Here is a 26,416-nt window from a genome sequence, read left to right on the forward strand (position 1 = left end):
TGATTCAAACAAATCATGGAGATGGGGCTGCATCCACTGTCTAACTAGTAACCACTATCATGACTGATCAGCTTTTACAACATGCAAATTTCGATGGATTCTTTAATAATTGAGTCTAAATAATAATGGTTAAAGATTTATCAGACTCTTTTGAATGTCCAGTAGAAACACAATGTTCAGAAACAGCAGATTTGCTTGGTTGCAAAAGGCAAGTCCAGCATTGATGCTCAGTGCAACGTTCTTTCACAGTGTGTCTGGGATGTCCTATATAAACCATATCACACTGATAAGGTATTTGGTAAATTTCAGTCTTCTGCCATAACAAGTTGTTCTTTACTGATCCCAAAAGGTCTGGAATCTTATATATTGGATGGAAAATCACTTTTACATGAAATTTACAGAGGATTCTAGCTACTTTAAATTAAATGTTGCCCACAAAGGGAAGAACAGCTGAAGACTTTTCTAGCATATTCTCCTCTTTATCCACTATCTGATTCTTGGTTTTAACTGACAGTACCCTGTTTATCTGCTGGGTGGAATATCCATTTTTTAACTCTGTCTTTGGGTGGACAAGCTCTTTATGCAAATTATCTACATCTGAGAGACTGTGTATGAGTGTTTTAAGCATTATTATATTTTCTGATGGGTGATGACAACTTGATGCTTGCAAATACAAATCAGTATGAGTGAGCTTATCATAAACTGAATGCCCCAGAGAGCAATCATTCTTTCATCTAACCAAGACATCCAAGAAAGGCAGGCAATTGTCTCTCTGTATTTCCATAGTGAACCAAATGTTGTTATGAAAAGAGCTGAGGTGGTGAAGAAACTCCATTAATTTATCTTCTCCATGAGGCCACACTATGAAAATACCATCCAGATGCCAGCAAAATATAGTTGGCTTAAGGGCAACTGATTCAAGCACTCTCTACTCAAAATCCTCCATAAAAAGATTGTCCACCAAGAGAGACAGAGGGCAGTCTATGGCAATGTCATCAGTCTGTTCAAAACATTCCTGGTTGGACTTAAAATAGATTGAGGATAGCACATGCTGAAACAAAACAGTAATGTCCACTTGACACCTTCTGCCAGTTAGTGCCAAAGGACATGTGAGAGGTAATGCAACTGTTTTGTTACCCCATAGTATTTACAATGATAAGATTATCATACATGATGGTCTGCTAATGACTCTACTTATAGGAGGACTGATTATGACCTTACATGACATGTGTAATGGAAAACTTCTGCACTACTGAAAACTTCCTCATTACCTCTAAAGATCATCAAGAGGTCAAGACAACATGGTTTTCCTCCAAGACTATATGGCCATCAAAACATACATAAGGGAAGCGTCCTATTACATTAAACAGTGAGCAACAATGGAGCTCCTACATAAGATTTAGCCAAACATCTCACTTTTTTCTGAGACTATTGCTGGGCACAAGCTTAAAACGCATCTGTAACTCAGCAAACTTTATCAATAGACTGGGGGCTCTCCATCTAAGCAGTTCTGATCATTAGCTTTTTACAAAAGTCCCTCTCACAGATTCTTTGATACTAATTGGTAAAAATTTTCAAGGGGACATCACTGCCTTGCTTTGTGATGCTCTATCCTCAACCAATTTTAAGTTCAACCAAGAATATTTTGAACAGACTGATGGCATCACCATGTGTGATGAAGCAAGCTAGGATATTTTTTTTTTACTTCCCCTCTTGTTTTGCCATCTGCCTACTTAAATTTGTTTTTTTTTCAATTTTAACTAATTACCATTAACATACATGAGTGTAATCTGTATTTGCATAAAAGAGAAAGGTTGGCCATCAGTTTTAAATAATATAACACCAGATCTAATTTTATGCTTAGTTTTATGTATGTAATTGATTTTCTAATTTATTCTGACTATGCCTAGTTAGTATCTTTTGTTATAGGGTGAAATCAGTGATTGTTTCATAACTTAAATTCTACTGTTGATGTATAAACAAATATGAATTCTGTACTAATGATAAACATTTGGAGGAACAACTAATAGTATTCTTAAAGGATCTGTTTGGATCTAATTGAAAACATGTTAGCATAATTAATTAATTCCAAAGTAATTAACAGTTTTGTCAAAAGTATTGTTTGTGTAAGGATATCTTTTAATTTTATCATTTAAATAAATAATTCAGCCTAAACCTTGTAGTAGAAGAGACTGTTAAAAGGAATGAATTTTTGTATTCAGTTAATTTAATGAATTAAGTTTTAATTGTAATTTCTGTAAATTTAACTTTGAACAATGTGTAGTTTTGGCACCTATTATTGTGAGGATATATAAGGGCCCAGTTTTTGGTCCTGAGACAGTCAGTACACAGCCAAGTTTCAGATGAGGAACCTTTATTGGTTAGATCAACAACAATGCATCTGTGAAATAAGTGTTACACAATTAGGCCATGTGTTAAAACAATGACGGTGTCTGCTCCATACGTACCTTTCTATTATTCAAGAACTGTGAACTTTGTGGTTAGGTTTCTACTGCTCATAGATATTCAACAGTAAACTAATGTAGCAGCATGTGGATGTTTGCCTGTAACCTATTAATAAGGCTTATCGAAAGTTAAACAATAGTGTATTGGCTATATAACTGTGTAAGTGGGAGGTTGTGACAAGTGAAAGTAAATGACTGAGAAACACAAATGTGTACCTGTTAGCTATGTCATTTGCAGTAGACAGTACTGCACTTCCATCCCTCAATTTTTCAGCCAGTATGTCAACACTGAGGACAACTAATGAAGAAATAAAGCAAGGAACATCATCATACATGGGCAGCCCTCTGTCTCCCTTGGTGTGCAACCTTTTTTGGAGGATTTTGAGGAGAGAGTTCTTGAATCAGCTGCCCTTGAACCAATTGTCTTTAGGAAGCATGTGAACAATCCTTTCATAGTCTGATCTCATGGAGAAGATAAACTGGTGGAGTTTTTTCATCACCTCAGCTCCATTCATAACACCATTCACTTCACTATGGAAATACTGTAAGATGGTCATAATATCATGTGATGAATTAAACAATGATCAGCTGCAAGCCAAAAATTTTTTTAAAGATACAGTAACACAAACCAGAGGAGCAAAAATAATGCAGTACATCTCAACTTTATCAATGTGATGCACCATTTTGTTTTTACTCGTCTAGCTGTGTGCCACGGTACTGTGATGAGGAGATTTCAAGACTACCAGGATTGCATTCATGTATCACAAACAAACAAAAATTTACTTATACAACTTTACTTTTTTTGGATTTTAATGAGATTTTATGACAACCTGTCACAGTATTAGCTTTCTGTGTACTATAAGAATTCAAAGTTAATATGAGTGTTAGTGTAATATGGAATTTACATCCTTACATCAAAGTATTCTGATAAATTACATGTGGTGACTATCAACCACAAGAAACATCATATCCAAATTTGACTTGTAGACTCATTGATCAAGGATCTATGATGTATCTGTCTTTGCATGGTTTCTCTCTCGAATGTTCACACTTTGTGTATTTGTGCTACAGTTATTTAATAAAAGTGTCCTTCAATGTACATTGTGTTGGTGATTGTTATCCTTTCACCATACAGCTAAAGAAAGAAAATCACCATATGTCTATTACTTTTATTATACAACACAGAGTCAAAGAAACTGGTACACCTGAATAATATCATGCAGAGCCCCTGTGACCACACAGAAGTGCGACAACATGATGTGGCATGGACACTACTAATGTCTGAAGTAGTGCTGGAGGCAACTGACACCATGGATCTTGCAGGGCTGTCCATAAATCCATAAGAGTATGAGGGGATGGAGATCTCTTCTGAACAGTACGTTGCAAGGGATCCCAGATATGCTCAATAATGTTCATGTCTGGAGAGATTAGTGGCCAGCGGAAGTGTTTAACCTCAGAAGAGTATTCCTGAAGCCAGTCTGTAGCAATTCTGGATGTGTGGGGTGGGGTGTCACATTGTCCTGCTGGAATTGCCCAAGTCCATCGGAATGCACAGTGAACATCAATGAATGCAGGTGATCCAACAGGATGCTTATGAACTTGTCACCTGTCTGCATTGAATCTAGATGTATCAGTGGTCCCACATTACTCCAACTGCACACATCCCACACTATTACAGAGCCTCCACCTGCTGTCATGCAGGGTCCATGGATTCACAAGTTGTCTCCATACCCGTATATGTCCTTCCGCTCGATACAGTTTGAAATGAGACTTGTCCAACCAGGCAACATGTTTCCAGTGTTGACAGGGCCAGGTGAGGACTAAAGCTTTGTGTTGTGCAGTCATCAAGGGTACACAAGAGAGCCTTCAGCTCCAAAAGCCCATATCAATGATGTTTCATTGAATGGTTCACACACTGACACTTGTTGAGCGCTCAGCATTTAAATCTGCAGCAATTTGAAGAAGGGTTGCACTTTGGGCATGCTGAATGATTCTCTTCATTCATCATTGGTCCCATTCTTGCAGGATCTTTTCCTGGCTGCAGTGATGTCAGAGATTTGATGTTTTACCTCATTCCTGATATTCCCAGTACACTTGCGAAATGGTAATACAGGAAAATCCCCACTTCATCATTACAGCAGAGATGCTGTGTCACACCGCTCATGTGTCAACTATACCGACTAGAGCACCACATTCAAACTCACTTAAATCTTGATAACCTGCCATTGTAGTAGCAGTAACCAGTCTAACAATAGCACCAGGCACTTTTTGCCTCATATAGGTGTTGCCAACCACAGCACCATATTCTGTCTATTTACATATCTCTGTATTTGAGTACATATGCCTATACCAGTTTCTTTGGCCCTTCAGTGTATATGTTCTTTTTAAGATTTTGCAACAGAATCTGAAACACCATTCTGAGCCCCAGACAAGTATATTCTTCCATGAACCACAGTTGCAATATCTCATAATGAATATGAATATGTCAGCTAGTTTACAAATTTACCAGATGTTTCTAGAAAGCAGTTAGGATTATATGTGATGCACATCTTCAAACCTCAACTGACAAATGCTTAAGAAAATGAGTATATAACATTATAATTTCTTCAGTAATATGTTGAAATCCACATTATGTCAGAAAGAAATGAAACACATTATAACTCACCATCCTCTGCAGTATTAAAAGGTACTTCTTTTGAGTTTCCAACACCTATCTTTGTTTCAGCAGCAACAGCAACACTGTATTCTGAATATGGATGAACTCCCACAAACTTTGTTTGTGTAACAGATTGAGGTTCTATAATACTGGCAGAGCTGTTCTGTGGGCATGGACAGTCTGGCCCATTTCTTGGACCTTTGCAAGTGATTGTAACATGATAGTACAACAATATTCCTCGGCTACATGTTGGTGGCTCCCATTGTAGTAAAAGTGTACTATTACTTTCACTTACTGATACACTTTTGGGTTCATCTGGAACTGTAAAACAAGTGTTTCATGGCAAAAAGCAGATACTATCAAAAAGACTGTCAAGGTAATTATTAAACTTTATAAAAATCTGGAGATGAATTTGCTAGTCAATACAGAGGTTATATGCAGAATACCAGAGGATTTTGACATTGCAAAGCCTAAAACAACACTTGCAGTATGTAATTTCATTTTCAAAAATTGCAAGTGCTATTTTTCTATAAATTGCTTGCTAAGAGTTTTTCTGCCATTAAAATTATATAGTTCTTTATTATATTCAACTACATGGATGCTGCAGCAACATACCACCACATTTGTTTTACTTAGGAGTACACATTGATTCCGCAGATGAAATTACAAGCCAACTTTAATAGATAATGTAATTCTTGTGCATACCTAAAAAGACCAACATTGTCTTCCTATTGCAATTTCTCACCTTCTAACATTCCCTTATATTCTTCAGTAATTTAGCCATAGACTACTAGCACTAACAGTTTGTATTTGTAACAATGATTTCCAACAGACTGAATATTAAACCTACAAAACACAATACCTGAATAGAGCAGTAAAAAAAAAACTCCATTAGCCAGTCACATAGATTCACATAAGGAAAGCAGAGCATTGTTTAATTGAATCACACAAAATATCTCCATTAGAACACCGAGAATAAGGTTATACAAAGATATAAATATGGTAATCAAATATCCTAAGTGAAATATGATTAATGAAAGCAGTGAAAGCAACAAATCACCAAATATTTGAAGCACTGAATCATTGACAGGCACATAATCAAGAGTGAGGCTATTGTTATGTTTCACAAGAATCCTTCTCCAGAGCTATAGTGCATATATATGCCTCCACTGCTGCAATGTCCCTGCTGACTACATTGGCTGTTACTGCAGACCCCAGTCTGAACCTTTGCAAGCCTCTGCCTCATAGCAACTTACATCCTTGCTCCATGACTCTAACTCCACTCAACTTGTGCTCATACTTACCTCTCCAAAGTCTCTCCCTCCCTCTGTTCTAACACATCACTCAATCCACTATTCCACATTACTGTGCACTGTGCACCACACACTGTATCCAGAACAAGCTCACAAGTACTCCATTCCTATCACATGCATCTTCTGCTTGGCCCTCCCAGCCATAAGCCACCCTTCTCCAACCCTGCTCCTCCTTCAAACCTTCTTTCTCCCCTTGTACACACCACCTGCACAACACTACACCCCAGCTGAGCTACAAAGATAGCTGTGAATATGTGGTGTGTGTGTGTGTGTGTGTGTGTGTGTGTGTGTGTGTGTGTGTGTGTGTCTGTACTCAGTTACTCCGTACCTCTGAAGTTTCAGCATAAAGCTTGCAACATTCCCATCACGTTTGTGTGTCTGTCAATGTGTTAACACGACTTCAAGTATATGACGAGTGTTGTTACTTTTGTTCTTCTATTAAATTTATCATTAGTATTGTTGAAAACAGTCTGATTTATACACTCGCATCCATCACCCCCTCCCCTCTCCTGCCCCTCACCGAATCCATCCAATACTGTTCAGTTACACAGTGTTTACCAAAAACTTTATCTAAAGAGCACCTCACAGTTAGTACGGTGCAGTGACAAATTACATACATTGACAAAAAAAATCATAACATCAAAAAATAATTAATGTAGAGTAATGAAACCAACAAAAGGATAACATTATACGAGTTGGATCACAGAATGTCAGAAGCTTGAATGTGGTAAGCTTGAATGGGTTAGGGAAGCTAGAAAACCTGGAAGGGGAAATGCAAAGGCTCATTCTAGATATAGTATGAGTTGGTAAGGTGAAACAGAAAGGAGTCAATGATTTCTGGTCAGATGAGTATAGGGTAATATCAGCAGCAGCAGAAAATAATATAAGGGGAGTAGGATTCGTTATGAATAGGAAGGTAGGCAGAGAGTGTGTTACTGTGAACAGTTCAGTGATGGGGTTGTTCTTATCAGAATCAACAGCAAACCATCACTGACAATGATAGTTTGGGTATACCTGCCAGTGTCACAAGCCTGAGATGAGGAAACAAAGGAAGTATATGAGCATATTGTATGGGTAATGCAGTATGCAAAGGGAGATGAAAATCATAGTCAAGGGAGACTGGAATGCAGTTGTAGGGGAACAAGCAGAAGAAATAGTTACAGGAGAATATGGGTTTGGGACAAGGAATGAAAGAGGGGAAAGACTAATTGAGTTCTGTAATAAATTTCAGCTAGTAATAGAGAATACTCTGTCCAAGAAACACAAGAGGAGGAGGTATACTTGGAAAATGCAAGGTAATATGGGAAGATTTCAGTTAAATTACATCATGGTCAGACAGAGATTCTGAATTGTAAGACATACCCAGGAGCAGATATAGACTCAGATCACACTTTAGTAGTGCTGAAGAGTATGCTGAAGTTTAAGAGATTAGTCAGGAAGAACCAATTCACAAAGAAGTGGGATATGTAAGTACTAAATAATGATTAGATATGCTTAAGGTTCTCTGGGGTTATAGATACAGCAATAAGGAATAGTTCAGTAGGCAGTATAGTTGAAAAGGGATGGACAGCTCTAAAAAGGGCAATCACGGAAGACGGAAAGAAAAACATAGGTACAAAGAAGATAACTAGGAAGAAACCATGGGTAGCAGAAGAAATACTCCAGTTGATCAATGAAAGAAGGAAGAACAAAAATGTTAAGGGAAATTCAGGAACACAGAAATACAAGTTGCTGAGGAATGAAATAAGTAGAAAGTGCAGCAAAGCTAAGAAAAAATTGCTGCAGGAAAAATGTGAAGAAATCAAAAAGGAAATTATTGTCAGAAGGACTGACTCAGCATGTAGATAAGTCAAAACAATATTCAGTGAAATTAAAAGCAAGGGTGGTAACATTAAGAGTGCATCTGGAATTCCACTGTTAAATGCAGAGGAGAGATCTGATAGGTGGAAAGAGTGCATTGAAGGCCTCTATGAGGGTGAAGATACATCTGATGTGATAGAAGAAGAAACAGGATTTGAGTTAGAAGGGATAGGGGATCCAGTATTAGAATCAGAATTTAAGAGAGCTTTGGAAGACTTCAGATCAAATAAGGCAGAAGAGCTAGATAACATTCCATCAGAATTTCCAAAATCATTGGCAACAAAATGACTATACAAGTTGGTATGTAGAATGTATGAGTCTGGAGACATACAACCTGACTTTTGGAAAAATATCATCCACACAATTCTGAAGACTGCAAGAACTGACAAGTGCTTAACAGCTCATGCATCCAAGTTGCTGACAAGAATAATATACAGAAGAAGGAAAAAGAAAATTGAGGATGTGTTAGATGATGATCAGTTTTTCTTGGTTTTAGGAAAGGTAAAGACACCAGAGAGGCAATTCTGACATTGTGGTTGATAGTGGAGACTACACTAAAGAAAAATCAACACACATTCAGAGGATTTATTAACCTTGAAAAAGTGTTCAACTGTGTAAAATGGTGCAAGATGTCCAAAATTCTGAGGAAACTAGGAGTAATCTATAGGGAGAGAAGGGTAAATACAACATGTACAAGAGCCAAGTAAGAATATTAAGAGTGGATGACCAAGAATGAAGCACTCAGAGTAAAAAGGGTGTAAGACAGGGATGTAGTCTTTTACCCCTACTGTTCAATCTTTACATCAAATAAGCAATGATGGAAATAGAAGAGTGGTTCAGTAGTGGGATTAAAGTTCAAGGTTGAAGGATATCAATGATAGATCAGAATTACAAACAGTTAAACACGGTGTGCCGCAAGGGTCTGTACTTGGGCCAATACTATTTATACTCTACGTAAATGACTTCCCTAGCTATATAAATCAGAAACTTATAATGTATGCTGATGACACAACAATCATTTGCACAGCTGACACAAAGGAGGAGCTTGAGAAGGAAGCACTCCTGACTATCGAAAATGCAAATAAATATTTAACACAAAACAACCTGTTTATGAATCAGTCTAAAACAATGAATGTAGTATTTCAGACCAAGCATAGTGAAAATTATAACATAAATGTTAATATAAATAGAAAGACTATTAAAGAAGTAACCAGCACAAATTTTCTAGGAACTATAATAGACAAACATTTGGCATGGGGGGAGCACATCGATGCACTGTGTAAAAAGATAAACAAACAGATCTTCATCATGCATAAAACAGCTAAGACTGTGGATGATAAAGTCCTCAGATCAATGTATTATGGACTTGTCTTCCCACATTTGTCTTATTCAGTTCATATATGGGGAAGTGCACAAGCTGGCTACCTAAAAAGAATATTCACAATTCAGAAAAGGGCAGTGAGATGCATTGCAAAAATACTACCAAGACAGACCTGTAGGCAAGCTTTTGTATACTATAATATTATGACAGTATATTCACTGTACATATACCAAAGTATAATGGCGGTAAGGTCAAGTGATAAACACCTCCTAAATAAAGATGTACACAAACACGGTACAAGAGGAAATGAAAATTACTACATGATAAACAGAAATCTAAAACTGTCTATGACTGCCCCAGAAGCAGCAGGCAAAAGGTTTTTTAATAAACTCCCCAAAATCATTAAAAAAGAAACAGACCTAAAATGTTTTAAAAATCATTTGAAACTATATCTCACAGAGAAATGTATATACAGTTTGAGTGAATACTAAGATGGTGTTTAATACGTTATATCATTACTGAAATGTATCTTTTAAAATTATCATGTATGTTGTTTGGATTTGTGTGTACATATAATGTGAAACATGTAATACCTTTGTATGATTATGGACTATTTCTGTTTAATCATCTGTTTCATTTATATATAATGAAATCAAGTTTGATGTTAATAGCCTATTGTATGACACACCCAATACTCTCAGCTGGATTTTCAGCTGGAGTCCATGGGCAAAGAATAAATAAATAAATAAATGATTTGCAGTCTAATGAAGAAAGAATATGGACTGAAAGTAAATCAAAGGAAGACGAAAGTAATGAGATATAGCAGAAATGAGAACAGCAAGAAACATAACATCAGGCTTGATGATCACAAAGTAGATGAAGTTAAGGAATTCTGCTACCAAGATAGCAAAATAACCTACAACAGATGGAGCAAGGAGGACATCAAAAGCAGACTAGCACTGGCAAAAAGGGCATTCCTGATCAAGAGAATTCTACTAGTATCAAGCATAGGCCTTAATTTGAGAAAGAAAATTCTGAGGATGTACATTTGGAGTACAGAATTGTATGGTAGTGAAACATGGACTGTGGGGAATCCAGAACAGAAGAGAATGAAAGCATTTGAGATGTGGTGCTACAGATGAATGTTGAAAATTAGGTGCACTGGTAGGGTAAGGAATGAGGAAGTTCTGCTCGGAATTGGTGAGAAAGGAATATGTGGAAAACACTGACAAGGAGAAGGGACAGGATGACAGGATATCTGTTGAGACATCAGGGAATGATTTACATGGTATTATAGGGAGCTGTAGAGGGTGAAAACTGTAGAGGAAGGCAGAGATTGGAATACATCCAGCAAATAATTGAGGACATAGGCTCCAAGTGCCACTCAGAGATGAAGAGTTTGTCACAGGAGGGAAATTAATGGTGGGCCACATCAAACCAGTCAGAATACATTTGTCTAGGTAACACATTTAAGGGATCAACATCGTAAGACCAAAAGTTAATGTAAGCACAAAATAAGTGACTCCAAATGTGAACTGGTGGTACATTAATAACAGGTATAACCAACAGAATGTTGGAATGCAAGTATACAAATACGATACATTGTGTTGTACAGGAGCTAGATGTCAGTTTGTGGGATGGGATCCCATGCCTGTTGCACTTGGCTGGGCAATACAGGGACAGTTAATGCTGTTTGGGATGAAGCTGGAGTTGTCTGCTGATGGTGTCTTACATGTGTCCTCCATTGGAGAAAGATTTGGTTATTGAGCAGGCCAAGGCACATGTGGGCACTCTATAGAACACATAGGGTTACAACTGCAGTACGTGGCCCAGGGTATTACTGTTGGAAAACATCCCCTGGAATGCTGCTAATGAATGGCACCACAACAGGGTGAATCACCAGATTGACATACAAATTGGCAGTTAGGGTGCATGGGATAACTACGAGAGTGCTCCTGCTGTCATACAAAATTCATCTGAGACTGTAACTCCAGGTGAAGGTTCAGTGTGCCTAGCACACAAACAGATAGGTTTCAGACCGTCAACTGGCCTACCTTCTAACCAACTCATGTCCATTACTGGCACCAAGACAGGGCCAGCTTTCATCAGAAAACACAACAGACCTCTACCCTGCCCTCCAGTGAGCTCTTGTTTGATACCAATGAAGTCAGAAATAGTGCTGGTTTGGGGTCAGTGGAAAGTACACTACAGGGCATTTCACTTGGAGCTTTCCTTAAAGTAACCAATTTGTAACAGTTCATTGTGTCACTGTGGTCTCAAGTGCTGCTCAGATTGCTGCTACGGATGCAGTAGGTCGAGATAGAGCCATATGTCAAACACAATGGTTTTCCCTTTTGGTAGTGCCATGTGGCTGTTGGCAGTCTGGCCTTCTTGTGATCAAACATTCTCATGACCACCACTGCCAGTAATCAGGTACAGAGGCTACATTCCTGCCATGTCTTTTGCAATATCACAGAAGGAAAATCCAGCTTCTCATAGTCCTATTATATGACCTTGTTCAAACTCAGTGAGGTGCTGATAATGTTGTCTTTGTCACCTTAAAGGCATTCTTGACTAACATCAACTCACCACATCCAATCTCAAATGTGATTAATGCTCATGATCATAACAGTATTGCATTTAAAGCAAACCTGATTTGCATCCTCTTAGTGGCACTGCTAGTGCCACTCTTATGTGACTGGTGCAAAATGTGAATAGACATCATCTTTCATATGTAGAAACATGCCTATGAACTTTTGTTTATGTTGCATGGCTCCTTCTCAATGTTGTGACCTTTTCTTTCTGTCAGTGTATATAACCTGTAATCTGAACCAGCTGTTACACTGTAAACACTTCATGTCAACATTCAATTTCATTGTTCTGTACTAAAAGAGCTCAATAAATTTTAAAGTATCACAAACTGTCTGATAGTTGTAGACTTTGTTTTATCAAACATTAGACGACATTAATAATATCTTCAAAACAGCAACATTAGAAAAGTAGAACTGGAACCCAAATCCTAGGACATGTAAAATAAAAAAATTGTGAAACACAAACAAGGAATTTGTTTCATATTTAATAATTACAATATTTCATTATGAATTCCTTCAATTTCATATGTGTTGTTCACTAAATTTATGGAAATGGTTATTTTCTCAAGAATGATCGGTTATATGAGGTTCATTCAAATGAAACATGGTCAGGGTGTGTACCTATTCCTTACACGTAAGGTGGCACCACATAACTGCAGGTATGGTGGCACCATCTATTGTTAGAGAGACTGATGCATGCACACCGTTTGATGTTGCATAGTGCCAGAGTGGTTTCATGATGAAGATAAGGTGGTCACACAAGTTAATGTCTACTACCATACATGCAGGCAAGTAAGCAGGAATGACGAGGAGGAATTCGATTTTTGGCAGCGGTGGGAGTTGGAGGCCATGAAATGTATCAATGGATGAAAGCTGTGTACAGTGAGTACAGTCTGAATTGTTCAAGTGTTGTGGAATGGCACAAATGATTCCTTGAGGGGTGTGAGTCAATGAAAGATGATGTTCATTCTGGAAAGGCTCATTGTGTCATCACACCAGAAATGGTTGCAGAAGTGAATGCTTTAGTCTTGGGCAACCACAGAATTACAATGGACGAGATCCATTGGTTACTGGATATTAGCATGGGCAATGGATGATGGAATGTGTGACTGGGTTCAGGCCTGGATCAGACAGCAGCCTATTAGCTTCTTCAAGGATGGAATCATCCGGCTAGTGTCAGAATGGGATGAATGTGCCAACAGTTTTGGTGACTGTTTTTGAGTATGTGTACTGTGTATAACTACATTTTTTAGTTAGTTTATGAGTGAATTCGAGAAGTGAGCACCACACTAATAGTAATAGGCATTGAGGGCCAAAATCCACAACTCTGAATCATTTGTCCAAGGTTCTGAGGTAAATCAAGGTTATTATACTGTTATATATCTAAAAAGAAAGATGATGAGACTTACCAAACAAAACCGCTGGCAGGTCGATAGACACACAAACAAACACAAACATACACACAAAATTCTAGCTTTCGCAACCAACGGTTGCCTTGTCAGGAAAGAGGGAAGGAGAGGGAAAGACAAAAGGATTTGGGTTTTAAGGGAGAGGGTAAGGAGTCATTCCAATCCCGGGAGCGGAAAGACTTACCTTAGGGGGAAAAAAGGACAGGTATACACTCGCACACACACACATGGTAAGGAGTCATTCCAATCCCAGGAGCGGAAAGACTTACCTTAGGGGGAAAAAAGGACAGGTATACACTCGCACACACACACATTTCCATCCGCATATACCTGTATATGCGGATGGATATGTGTGTGTGTGCAAGTGTATACCTGTCCTTTTTTCCCCCTAAGGTAAGTCTTTCTGCTCCCGGGATTGGAATGACTCCTTACCCTCTCCCTTAAAACCCAAATCCTTTTGTCTTTCCTGACGAGGCAACCATTGGTTGCGAAAGCTAGAGTTTTGTGTGTATGTTTGTGTTTGTTTGTGTGTCTATCGACCTGCCAGCGCTTTTGTTTGGTAAGTCTCATTATCTTTCTTTTTAGATATATTTTTCCCACGTGGAATGTTTCCCTCTATTATATTTGCATATGATGTGGTATATTTAAGGCTAAAATGTATAAAATAAATTACTTTACTTTTATTTTTGTTGTTACAATTATTATGTACTAGCTCCGTAAGTACAGTTAAAATTGATTTTTTTATGGATATTTCAAATTACAAAATATCTGGCACACTTAAAATTCCTATTAATAATTTCACCATCTGAGAATATTGTCATGTAGAAGAGGGTGTAAGTAGATGGATGATGAACACTAGATTCACTTAAAGAAAGTTTATTCAGCACTTGCACATACAAGAGCATGGAGCGAACTGCCTCCAGCCAGAATACATATGGTATACATACAGCTACAGATCATTCCAGTACTATGATTTGTGCAATCTGTGGATACTTCTAGAATGTGGTCAAACCAAATATAGAAATTAAAATGTTAGAGTTCAGGTGGGTTTTGAAATCACAAACCTCCATGCAACAACCTACTATCATAACCACTACACTACGGTGACTGTGCTACTCAGCTTCTTCTGCAACATTGCTCCCTCCTTAAGAGAACTGTGTCTTGGTGTTACGTCCTTCTAGCGCAATAATGAGTCATCGGTCCTGCATACTCCGACTCCCCATGACTGATGTTCGCCCAGGTGGTGAAATTCTTAGAACTTCCCTTGCCACTACATTCTTTGTCACCTTTCCACTTGTTGCCTGTTGCTGGAGCTTCAAATTTACCCTGGGTTGCAGGATCCTTATAGGGCTTTATTTGAAGGGTGTAAACCGTATCTCTGATCTTTTGTTGTCTTGTGTCAGGGTCGAAATCTACAACTTCGTAAGTAACATCAGACAACTGTCTTACAACCTTATAAGGTCTGAAGTAGCACCTGAGGAGCTTCTCAGAGAGACCAACATTCCGAACAGGAGTGAAGATCCAGATGAAGTCAGCAGGCTGGTAAACAACAGGGTGGTGGCTCACATCATACCTTCAGCTATCGTTTTCTTGAGCCTGCAGCGTGTGGAGTCGAGCTAACTGCCGAGCTTCCTCAGCTCTAGTTAACACCTGGCCATTGTAGTCATCGTCCACATCATCATGATCTAACGGAAACACAGTCTCCATCATCATCGTCACCTCACACCCATGTACCAGGAAAAATAGTGTAAATCCTGTGGTGTCTTGTTTGGCGGTGTTGTAGGTAAACATCACAAAAGGTAACACCTCATCCCAGTTGCTCTGCTCAATATTGATGAACATTGATAGCATGTCAGCCAGGGTCTTATTAAGGCATTCAGTAAGGCCATTAGTTTGCGGATAGTAGGCAGTCTTAATGTGATGAGTAATGTTGCACCGATGATTTATCTCTGCCACAAGATTCGATTGAAAAACTTTCCCTCAATTGATAATTAATGACCTTGGGGCACAGTGTTTTAATACAATGTCTTCCACAATGAATTTGGCTACCTCAAATGCTTCGGCTGTTTTAACGGCTTTTCTAATAGCATAGAGTGTCAGATAATCAGTGCATCTATTGCCACAAGCAGACATTGAAAATCGTCTGAGAGGGTCAATCCTGACATGCTGGAAAGGTGTATCAGCTGGTGGAATTGGTATGAGTTGGCCAGGTGGTTTCTGAGGAACTGTGGATCCTAACATATGTCTTAATAAATCCTAAAAGTCTGTCCTCAGGTGTGTCATGGTATTTCTGTAGAACATCTAAGCGCATGTGTTTAGGAATCACTGGTAGCCACCTCTTTCCAAATGGATCAAAGTTTTTCTTGCAAAGTAATCCATTAACTACCTTAAATTGTCCTTTCACATCCTCTGACCAATTTAAGGCAAGCATAATTTGAAATATCTTGGCGTCATTCTGCTCAGCAGAGAGATCCTGGAGTGCAGCAAGACAGTCACTAGTTCATCAAGGTCTTGATGGTCTTGCACAGGGTTTCTTGAGAGACAGTTGGCAACTTGGTGTTTTCTTCCACTTTTGTACACTATGGTAATGTCATACTCTTGAAGACATAGTGCCCACCTGGTGAGTTGTCCTGTTGGATCCTTAAGACCTGTCAACCAACAAAGTGAATGATGATCTGTAACAACTGTGAATGACCTTCCATAGAGATACTGTCAAAATGTGCAGATGACAGCAAGACATTCTCTTTCTTTAATTGAAGAGTTTCTCTCAGCTTTTGTAAGTATCCTAGAAACATAGGTTCTCTGTTCCATCCAAAATCTGCAGCAGAACAGCACCAATCCCATACTCACTGGCATCTGTGTGTAGTTCTGTTCCCTCATCATATGGACCAAGTACAGGGTCAGTCGTTAGAGGTTTTTGAAGCACATCAAAAGCACATCAAAACAATCTTGTTGAGCACCACCCCAGATAAATTTAGCATCAGCTTTTAACAACACTTGGAGTGGCCTGGCTTTGATACAAAAGTCTTTGATAAAATGACAGTAATAAGAACGTAATCTGAGGAAGCTTCTCACATCTCTAATACTTTTAGGAATAGGAAATTCCATTATAGATATCACCTTTTCTGCGTCTGGTCACACATCTTCATTTGACACAATGTGTCCAAGTATTTTGATTTCTTTTGCTGCAAGGAGGCACTTTCTTGGATTAAGTTTCAGGCCATCTTGTTGGTAACACTTAAGAACAGCCCTCAGTCTTTCTATGTGTTCATCTCATATCTCTGAAAACACTATAATGTCATCTAAATAACAAAAAAACTTCAGGTGACTTAGAAGATTATTCATCATCATTCAAAAGTTGCTGCTGCATTACACAAACCAAACGGCACTACCTTAAACTCATACAGGCCCTCAGAGGTGATGAATGCAGTCTTCTGACAATCAGCCTCATCTACTTCAATTTGCCAGTATCCTCAGTACATGTCCATGGTTGAGAAAAACTTAGCCCCCTTCAGACAATCTAGTGTATCATCAATTCGTGGAAGAGGGTAAATGTACTTTTTAGTTATCTTATTTATCTTCCTGTAATCAACACAAAAGCACCAGCAGCCATCCTTCTTCCTGACGAGAACCACTGGTGATGACCATGGGCTCTGCGGAGGCTGAATGATATCATTTTTCACCATTTTCTCTACCTTATCGTGAATTATTCGATGTTCTGTTGCTGACACATGGTACACTCTCTGGCTTATTGGTTGATGGTCTCCAGTGCTAATCTGATGCTTCACTGTTGATTTTTCTATTTGCTCTTCACTTGTGGATTGAAGCATTCAGAGAACTCTTGAAGAATGGAAAGTAGCTTCTTCTATTGTTTCTTAGTGAGATCTGGTGATAGTTGAGGTAGACAATCTTGTCTCAAAGTGGCAGCACTAATTTCGCCCACAGACTCGACATGGGAGGTTCCTATGACACTCATCTGCTTTGGAATTAATGACTCAGTGTTTGCTATGCACATGCATCTTGGAAGGATCTCAACAACAGTTAACTATCCACACAACTGACCAAATCCATTCTTAAATGAGATAACAAAGTCTGGGATGACGAAGTTATTCTTCAGTGGTATGCTTCTATTACATTCCACTACAAGATCCATGGGTTGGTAACATAGTATCCACACACTGGGATGCGCATCTTCCTGTACACAGTACCTCATCTCATCTAGCATAATCTTCTAGCGACCACAATCTATAATTGCCTGAAAAGCTTTCAAAAAGTCCCTTACGAGAATGACATCATGACTACACTCGTGTAGGATGATGAATTCTAAGTGCTGTGTATGGCCACTTATACCCACATGAATTACACATCTTCCTGTAGGTTTTACATATTTGCCATCAGCCATCTTCAGCAGAGATGTTTTATTCTCGATGAATACGGTTGTCTGCAACTGGCGATGGTACTTCTCCGAAATGACTGAATATGATGCCCAGAGTCCACAAGAGCTTGATCTTGTTGGCCATCCATGAGGATATCAAAGTAGTTTCCTATCATTTTTGTAATGGTCGACAGAGGAGGATTTTTCTCTTCGGTGGTGTCACCTCCAAGGGAGGTTGCATCCTTTAGTTTTACAGGTTGCAGTTGCTAGGTGATCAGCTGGAGCTTCTAAGCGGCATGTTGGGGAGCGTCCTCTCCATCAGCCAGCTTGCAGCGATGGTGACATACGTCATCCTGCACCCACATCTTCTTGTTCATCTTCGTCATCCTGGAGTTGGCGTTGGCTAAGATCATTCTGCTGTCTTCTGGCTTGGGCACCATCAAATATCTGCCGCCTTTCTTGACAATAGTGCACTATACATCTCAGTCATCCACAGTGAAAACATACTGGATGGTTATCCTGGGTCCTCCAGACATCAGTCTTCCTTGGTGCCCAAACAGGTTCCTCATGTGGCGTTGTAGGAACATAATTTCACCTGGGTCTCAACTTTTTTACCTTTTTAAAGGGAAATGAAGAACAAGAGATTGGGTTCAATGTCTGTTCCACTTCCTCCCTTATGACCTCTTGAAATGTCTTGGTTTTTTGCTCACCATGAAATCCAAGTGCCTTCTGAATTTCCTCTCTCACTGTCTGATGAAGAACACTTGTGAAATCAGTTTCTTCCTCCATCACAAACATCGATACGATGTTTGGAATCCATTCAGACTTTTTGCATGTAATTCTTTTTTGATGGATTGTCTCGATATACTGGCACCATTTTATAAAGTTGTCTGTTGTCAAAACCTTCTTCCAGGGTAGGCTTGATATATGTCCTCAGCAACTCCCTTCATGATATATGCAACCTTATCTTCCTCCTTCATTCTAGGATCCACTATTTTACACAGCTCCAAGATGTCTTGAATGTAGGATGTTCTCATACCATTGCTTGGCAATGCCCTCCAGGTAGAAAAATACGTTAGCCAAACACACGGTCTTATCCCATTTGTTAAACTTGGCTACATGCTAATATACCTTCAGCCACTTGTTTGGATCTTGGTCATCATCACTATAGAACCCAGAAGGATGTCTCATGTGGTGACATACAGTTGCTGTCATCGTAACATCCTCTTCTTCTGTTTCCGATAGACTGGGATCTATCGAATATGGCTCAAACTCGTGTTCCTCACCACATAAATGGCGGCTCTGTCATGGCCTGGTGGGAGCCACTGTGTCACTGATAATGTGTGGTATCACAAGTACCAATACACAGCGTCTCCACCAGAATAATGTCATGTAGAATAAGGTGTAAGTAGATGAATGACAAATACTACCTTCATTTAATGAAGATTTGTTTAGCACTAGCATATAGAAGAGCTTGGAGCGAATTGGCACCGGCCAGAACATATAGGGTATATATACATCTACAAAACATTCCAGTACAATGATTCTTGCCACTTGTGGGTACTTCTAGAATGTACTTGAACCAGATATAGAGATTAAATTATTACAGCTCAGGTGAGTTTTGAACTTACAACTCTCCGTGCAACAGCTTAGTATCACAACCACTACACTGCAGTGACTGTTCTACTCAGCTTCTAATGTGACAGCATTTATTATATTTACTTCTGAGTCATTTATAAAATAATGATATAAATTGGTGAAGATTCATTTTTCAAGAAAATTTGTAAACTCTTTGGAATATTGTCAGTACCATAGAATGGATTAATAGTGGGTATGCCTCTGATGTGATTGGACGTGTTTTTATTTCTGGCAATAACAATGTAGTTTTTGTTTTTGTTGTGGAACTTGCAAAGACAGTGTGATACAGAAAAAATGTGAGAGAATAAAATTAACTGTTCAGGCAATTCTTCAGATGTTATTATGCCAATTGGAACCATGAGAACCTATGATGTCAAAAATTTCTGCTTCAAGAATCAACCCCTACATGTGAATAACTGAAGCCAATTATGAGAAAAGAAGATAAGTAAAAAAGTTATTATAAATCTTACTCCTCTTTAAGCTTATTAAAAGAGTTTATTATGAAGTCAGTGACAATAAACAAATGAGGGAGGGGTAGATTACAATATACTATTACAATTTCTTCAGAAATATGTTGAATTCCTCAGTATGTTAGAAAAAGATGAAACACATTATGACTCACCATCCTCTGTAGTATTAAAAGATGCTTCTTTTGAATTCCCAACACCTATCTTGGTTTCAGCAGCAACAGCAACACTGTATTCTGAATATGGATGAAGTCCCACAAACGTTGTTTGTGTTTCAGATGGATGTTCTTTGATACTGATAGTGCTGTTCTGTGGGCACGGACAGTCTGGCCCATTTCTTGAAACTTTGCAAGTGATTGTAACATGATAGTACCACAATACTCCTCGGATACATGTCGGTGGCTCCCATTGTAGTGAAAGTGTACCATTACTTTCACTTACTGATACACTTTTGGGTTCATCTGGAACTGTAAAACCAGCTGTGCTTTGGATTCCATGGTAAAAAGCAGAAACTATCAAAAGTAAGTACAGTCAACCTCAACATGACAATACTCATGGGACCATGAAAATGATATTGTTATAACAGCGTTAATGTTACAATGAGGTTTTATTAATAGTGACTACTACAGTGCTATACCTTAAAGGTCAGCACATACAGTACTGTAGTATGTTTCTGATGAGAAATAACAATAAAAGACAGATAATAAAACACATTTTGTTCACTCCATTTATTAGTACAGTACCTTTCTCTTGTGTACAGAAGAATTCAATTACTTCACTTTGTTTTTTTTTTAATGATTCTCTTGTAAATATTTTCTTTGTCTATTTCAATGCAATCAATTGTTCCACTGAAACATTTGGGATTGAGGGTGCTGCTTGCTAAATATTTCCAGCTGACCTATTAGCTCCATTAGAGAAGGAGCAGGTCTTGCACAGTCTTATCACATCACTATCATCATCAGAATTTTCAACAGGCTAATTACTCCTTAACTTTTTGATCATAGATTCATTGGTGCTTTCTTCAAACACCAATGTCTCATCATCCACTGACACACATTCAACTACAGATACAGCTATGATTTTACCACCTACTGCTGAATACATCTCAAGATCACTTTGAACATCATCCTGCATTTTCTCATCCACCACATTTTTTTTTTTTTTTTTTTTTTTTTTTTTGCGCCCCCCCACCCCCCCCCCCCCCCCCCCCCCTGCAGTTCACAATCACATTTGGCTTTACACCATTCCAGGAACTATCAATCATGTCACATGTTGAACTAGAGGTGAATGGTATTTTGTCTTGAAGTTCTTAATTATCCCCATGTCTAAAGGCTGGAGGACTGGAGTGAAGTTCAGGGGTAGTATTATAGTCTGGCATGTTGTTATGCACACTACAATTATTCACCAGCAATACAATTTTCTTATTTTTCCTTGCCATCTCTTTAACAAGTAAAAGAAGCCACTCACTAAGAACATGAGGCATCATACAAGCTTAAAAAATACAAAATTGATCTGGTAGGGTACTGGACTATATGTATGCCTCATGCATACTCATAGCATTACAGTTGAAGGTACTGGGTCAACTTATAAATTAAAGGACAGTAAAAAAATGTATGTACTCTTACCTGTTACTCTTGTTACATTTTTTAAGCAATAGGGATGTATCCCTGATGCATTGCTCCACAAAAGAACCATAGGCATATTTTAGATTACTTCCCTCTTTTATATTTTTCCCCTCTAAAGACCATTGCCTCTTCTGGCATTAGCTGGTAAAACAATCCCATATCTGCATTGTACATGCTTTCAGGTCTGTATTTTTCCACCAGTTCACACATGGTGTTTTTCTGCCAACATTTTGCGTCACCTAAAAGTGCTGGTTTTTCCTTCCAAGAAATCACTTCAAAAATTATTCCATGTCTCTCCTTAAATCTCTGCAACCATCCCTTTCTTACCTTAAAATTAGAAATGTCAAGAAACTTACTGAAATCTAAGGCTTTTTGGCATATCAACAAGCCATTAGTATATTCTGTGCACACATCTCATTAGACCACTGCAGTGTAGCATTGTCCACATCATCAGCAACATTCATCTTCATTCTTTTTCTTCAAGACTTATACTTGTCCCTTAGAAAATTTTCTCCAGCTCTTTTCAAGGAATCTAGCTAACATTGATTGTGCAAGTCCATATTTCCTTGCCATGTCTGCCAGTTTCATTCCACTGTTGATGTCTTCTAAAAACCTCCATTCAAGCCCTCATTCAGATCTTATTAACAAAGTCCAAAGCATATTTACATCAACTTACAAACATTCATAGATCACAAAAATCACAGAAATAAACTGTGTACAATACCAACACAAGCCCAACTGCATTTCAGGCTCAACAATATACAGACTAAAACAGTTAACACTGGTTCAGACAAAGGAGCTCTATGACTCTTTCTATTTGCCATTTAGCACAGGTCTCCCAAGCTTATATGCTATTTGCTACCTGCTTACTGACATGACAAAGTATGGGACAAAGCTTCAGAAAATACAGTGCTGAAGGTTAAGAGATTTATCAAACAATTATCGTCAGATTCTCAGTAGCAGAAAATAGTAAGATCCCCAAAACTTTGTCTTCGTTATAACAGGGTGTGCTTAAATTACTTCATCATTGTAATATTGTAATGATGGATAATTAACATAGTACTTATAGGGAATCTGCTGGGACAATATTAAATAATCACTGTACTTGGATTTAACATTGTTTTAGTAATTGTTGTAAGGAGGTTTGACTGTATTAAATTTCATAAAACTCTGAAACAGACTTTTTTTTATCATTAGAAAGGCTATACACAAAATAATGGAGAATTTTGATATTGCAAAGCCTAAAACAACAGCTTTAGTATGTAATTACACTATTAAAAGCTCTGAGTTCTCACACACACATACGTGCATGGCTATATTCAGATGAAGCTGTACAGCTGTATGTTGTATGTGTGTGTGTGTGTGTGTGTGTGTGTGTGTGTGTGTGTGTGTGTGCGTGTGTGTGTGTGTGTAGCTTGAAAAAGGATTTGTTCAAAAGCTAGCAAAGCTCTCATTCTGATTTATGTGCCTTATAACAGTTCAATACCTTTACTATTCATTGAGTTTTTACCTCTATCCCCTGAATTATTTACATTCCACCATGACTTTCCATTAGGATATCAGAGTCCGGATTTTTTTACCAACTGCTTACTATCACTTACATTTCCATTCAAATTATACAATTCTCTCTTACATTCAGTGTCATGGATGCTGCAGTAAACCTGTCAACCTAATGGTTTCATTTATATGTGATGACTTCCAAACATATGACTATCATTCATTGTCTGGCAAACACTCACAAATTTCAATTCCACATATAAAAATACAACCCATTTCCAACAGATCATGTGTATCCTCAGTACATCTAAGAATACCTATGTTCTCTTCCTGCAGTAATTAATCATCTTCAGTACCAGCAGTACAAGCCCCACACCATGGATCATAGTCTTCAATCAATGATCATATTATCAATTTAATTTCATTCTTGTTTATGATCACCATACACTTTCATCTGTCTTACTCTCATTTCCTACCTACATTTCATTTACATGTATTTTTTCTTTAAAAGTATTTTATATTCCAACAGAACTTTCCATTACCATACTTGTAATTTTCCTTTCTTGTTCCTATTATTATTATCCTTAAATTTATTGATAAAACCCTATCCCATATAAATATTTATTCTTAGGCTCAACACAAATTTCAATTTCCTAAAATGCCATTTATCTGTATTATTGTTGAATAAGTTCCCAAATGATCTCTTATACCTCAGCTGTCTACAACCAGTGTTTCTATTTTATTTACTTCCATTATGATTTTGTAACATTGTTATTGTTTGATGAGACAGTGATCTGAATTAAATTCAGAAAATCAAGTATTCTTATTCTCTCTAGTCTGAATTGCCAGTGTTGGCAGTGTGCTTGCCTGTGTGAATGAATGGTGTGTTTGTCTCTCTTTTTCTGATGAAGGCTGAGGCCAAAAGCTTATGTGTAAGAAATATGTAATTGCAGCTGTCCACAGCTTAACATTTCATTTTTATGGTAAGTAGCAATCTATATTTTCCGATATGGTTAGTTTTGCCATTTGTAAGTGGGTGCATTTGTTCTGGTTATGGATTATGCCTGCTACTAATTGTGTTAACCTTAGCTATGGCCTTTAGCCCAAGACATGGGAAGTGAACATTAGTAGACCCATCTACAGGTTCTCATCTTAGTAGAGAGATTTTTTTCTGCAGATGGTGAGCATAGCTTGCTCAAATCATTCAGAATTTTGTTGAAAAGGTTAGAGTTCACTTTGAAACAGACAGATTAATGGTAAACATAGAAAAATCAAGTACTATTCATTCTAAAATGAGTGATGAAAATAGGAAAATTTTGTGATTGATGAAATTGTGTCAAAAACGTGTTCAGAATGTAAATTTTTGGATTTATAAACTACTGGCCATTAAAATTGCTGCACCATGAAGATGACATGCTACAGACGCAAAATTTAACCGACAGGAAGAAGATGCTGTGATATGCAAATGATTAACTTTTCAGAACATTCACACAAGGTTGGCACCGGTGGCGACACCTACAACGTGCTGACATGAGGAAAGTTTCCAACCAATTTCTCATACACAAACAGCAGTTGACCAGTGTTGCCTGGTGAAACATTGTTGTGATGCATTGTGTAAGGAGGAGAAATGTGTACCATCACATTTCTGACTTTGATAAAGGTCGGATTGTAACCTATCGTGATTGTGGTTTATCGTATCACGACATTGCTGCTCGCGTTGGTCAAGATCCAATGACTGTTAGCAGAATATGAAATCGGTAGGTTCAGGAGGGTAATACGGAACACCATGCTGGATCCCAACAGCCTTGTATCACTAGTAGTTGAGATGACAGGCATCTTATCTGCATGGCTGTAACGAATTGTGCAGCCACGTCTCGATCCCTGAGTCAACAGATGGGGACGTTTGCAAGACAAAAACCATCTCCACAAACAGTTTGATGACGTTTGCAGCAGTATGGACTATCAGCTCGGAGACCATGGCTGCAGTTACCCTTGACACTGCAGCACAGACAGGAGCACCTGCGATGGTGTACTCAACGATGAATCTGGGTGCATGAATGGCAAAACGTCATTTTTTTTCAGATGAATCCAGGTTCTGTTTACAGCATCATGATGGTTGCATCCGTGTTTGACGACATCGCGGTGAACACACATTGGAAGCGTTTATTCATCATCACCATACTGGCGTATCAACCGGCATGATGGTATGGAGTGCCATTGGTTACACGTCTCAGTCACCTCTTGTTTGCATTGATGGCACTTTGAACAGTGGACGTTACATTTCAGATGTGTTATGGCCCATGGCTCTACACTTCATTCAATCCTTGCAAAACCCTACATTTCAACAGGATAATGCGCGACTGCATGTTGCAGGTCCTGTACGGGCCTTTCTGGATACAGAAAATGTTCAACTGCTGCCCTGGCCAGCACATTCTCCAGATCCCTCACCAATTGAAAATGTCTTCTGGTCAATGGTGGTCGAGCAACTGGCTCATCAAAATACGCCAGACACTACTCTTGATGAACTGTGATATCGTGTTGAAGCTGCATGGACAGCTGTACCTGTACACACCATCCAAGCTCTGTTTGACTCAATTCCCAGGCATATCAAGGCCATTAATACAGCCAGAGGTGGTTGTTCTGCGTACTGATATCTCAGGATTGATGCACCCAAATTGCTTGAAAATCACATGTCAGTTCTAGTATAAAATATTTGTCCAATGAATACCCATTTATCATCTGCATTTCTTCTTGGTGTAGCAATTTTAATGGCCAGTAGTGTACATAGAGAACCAACTTCCATGGAAGCAGTAAATTGACCAAGTCTGCAAAAAAGTAACACTGAACCATGGAAATTACAGGTTAGAATATCAACAATATATGGAAATGATACATTGCTACTCACTGTAAAGATGACACATTGAGTTACAGACAGGCACAACAAAAAGATACTTACACATTAAATTTTTGCCAAAGCCTTCTTCAGAAAAGGACACACATTCACATTCATTCACACAAGAAAGTTCACCTCACATGCTCATGAACATCATCTCCAGCCACTTGAACCACAATACAACTGTCACATAGAATGGAAGTAGCAATTTGGAGGGGGGATAGAAGGGGAAGGAATAGCAGCAAATGGGTGGGGGGGGGGGGGGAGAAGAGTACTCTCTGGCAGAGTGTGCAGTGAGCAGTGTCG

The 26,416-nt window shown here is 38.4% G+C and overlaps 1 protein-coding gene across 3 annotated transcripts in view; it reads right to left on the reverse strand.

The window, feature by feature from the left end:
* The window catches only part of LOC126094911 (phosphatidylinositol phosphatase PTPRQ-like), a 425,768-nt gene that overhangs the window by 270,949 nt on the left and 128,403 nt on the right, over positions 1 to 26,416 (reverse strand). For 2 of the 3 annotated variants that reach the window (XR_007521896.1, XM_049909549.1), the window contains exons 4-5: positions 20,251 to 20,562; positions 5,131 to 5,442 (exon numbers count right to left, since the gene is read on the reverse strand). Coding sequence is in view for 2 of the 3 variants with exons in the window: in XM_049909549.1 (XP_049765506.1) it covers positions 5,131 to 5,442; positions 20,251 to 20,562 (624 nt within the window). In the remaining variant the exon portion in view is untranslated. The remainder of the gene's footprint in view (positions 1 to 5,130; positions 5,443 to 20,250; positions 20,563 to 26,416) is intronic. The other variant, XM_049909550.1, reaches the window with a different exon arrangement.

Source organism: Schistocerca cancellata, chromosome 8, assembly GCF_023864275.1.
Source record: "Schistocerca cancellata isolate TAMUIC-IGC-003103 chromosome 8, iqSchCanc2.1, whole genome shotgun sequence".
NCBI classification, from domain to species: Eukaryota; Metazoa; Arthropoda; class Insecta; order Orthoptera; family Acrididae; genus Schistocerca; species Schistocerca cancellata.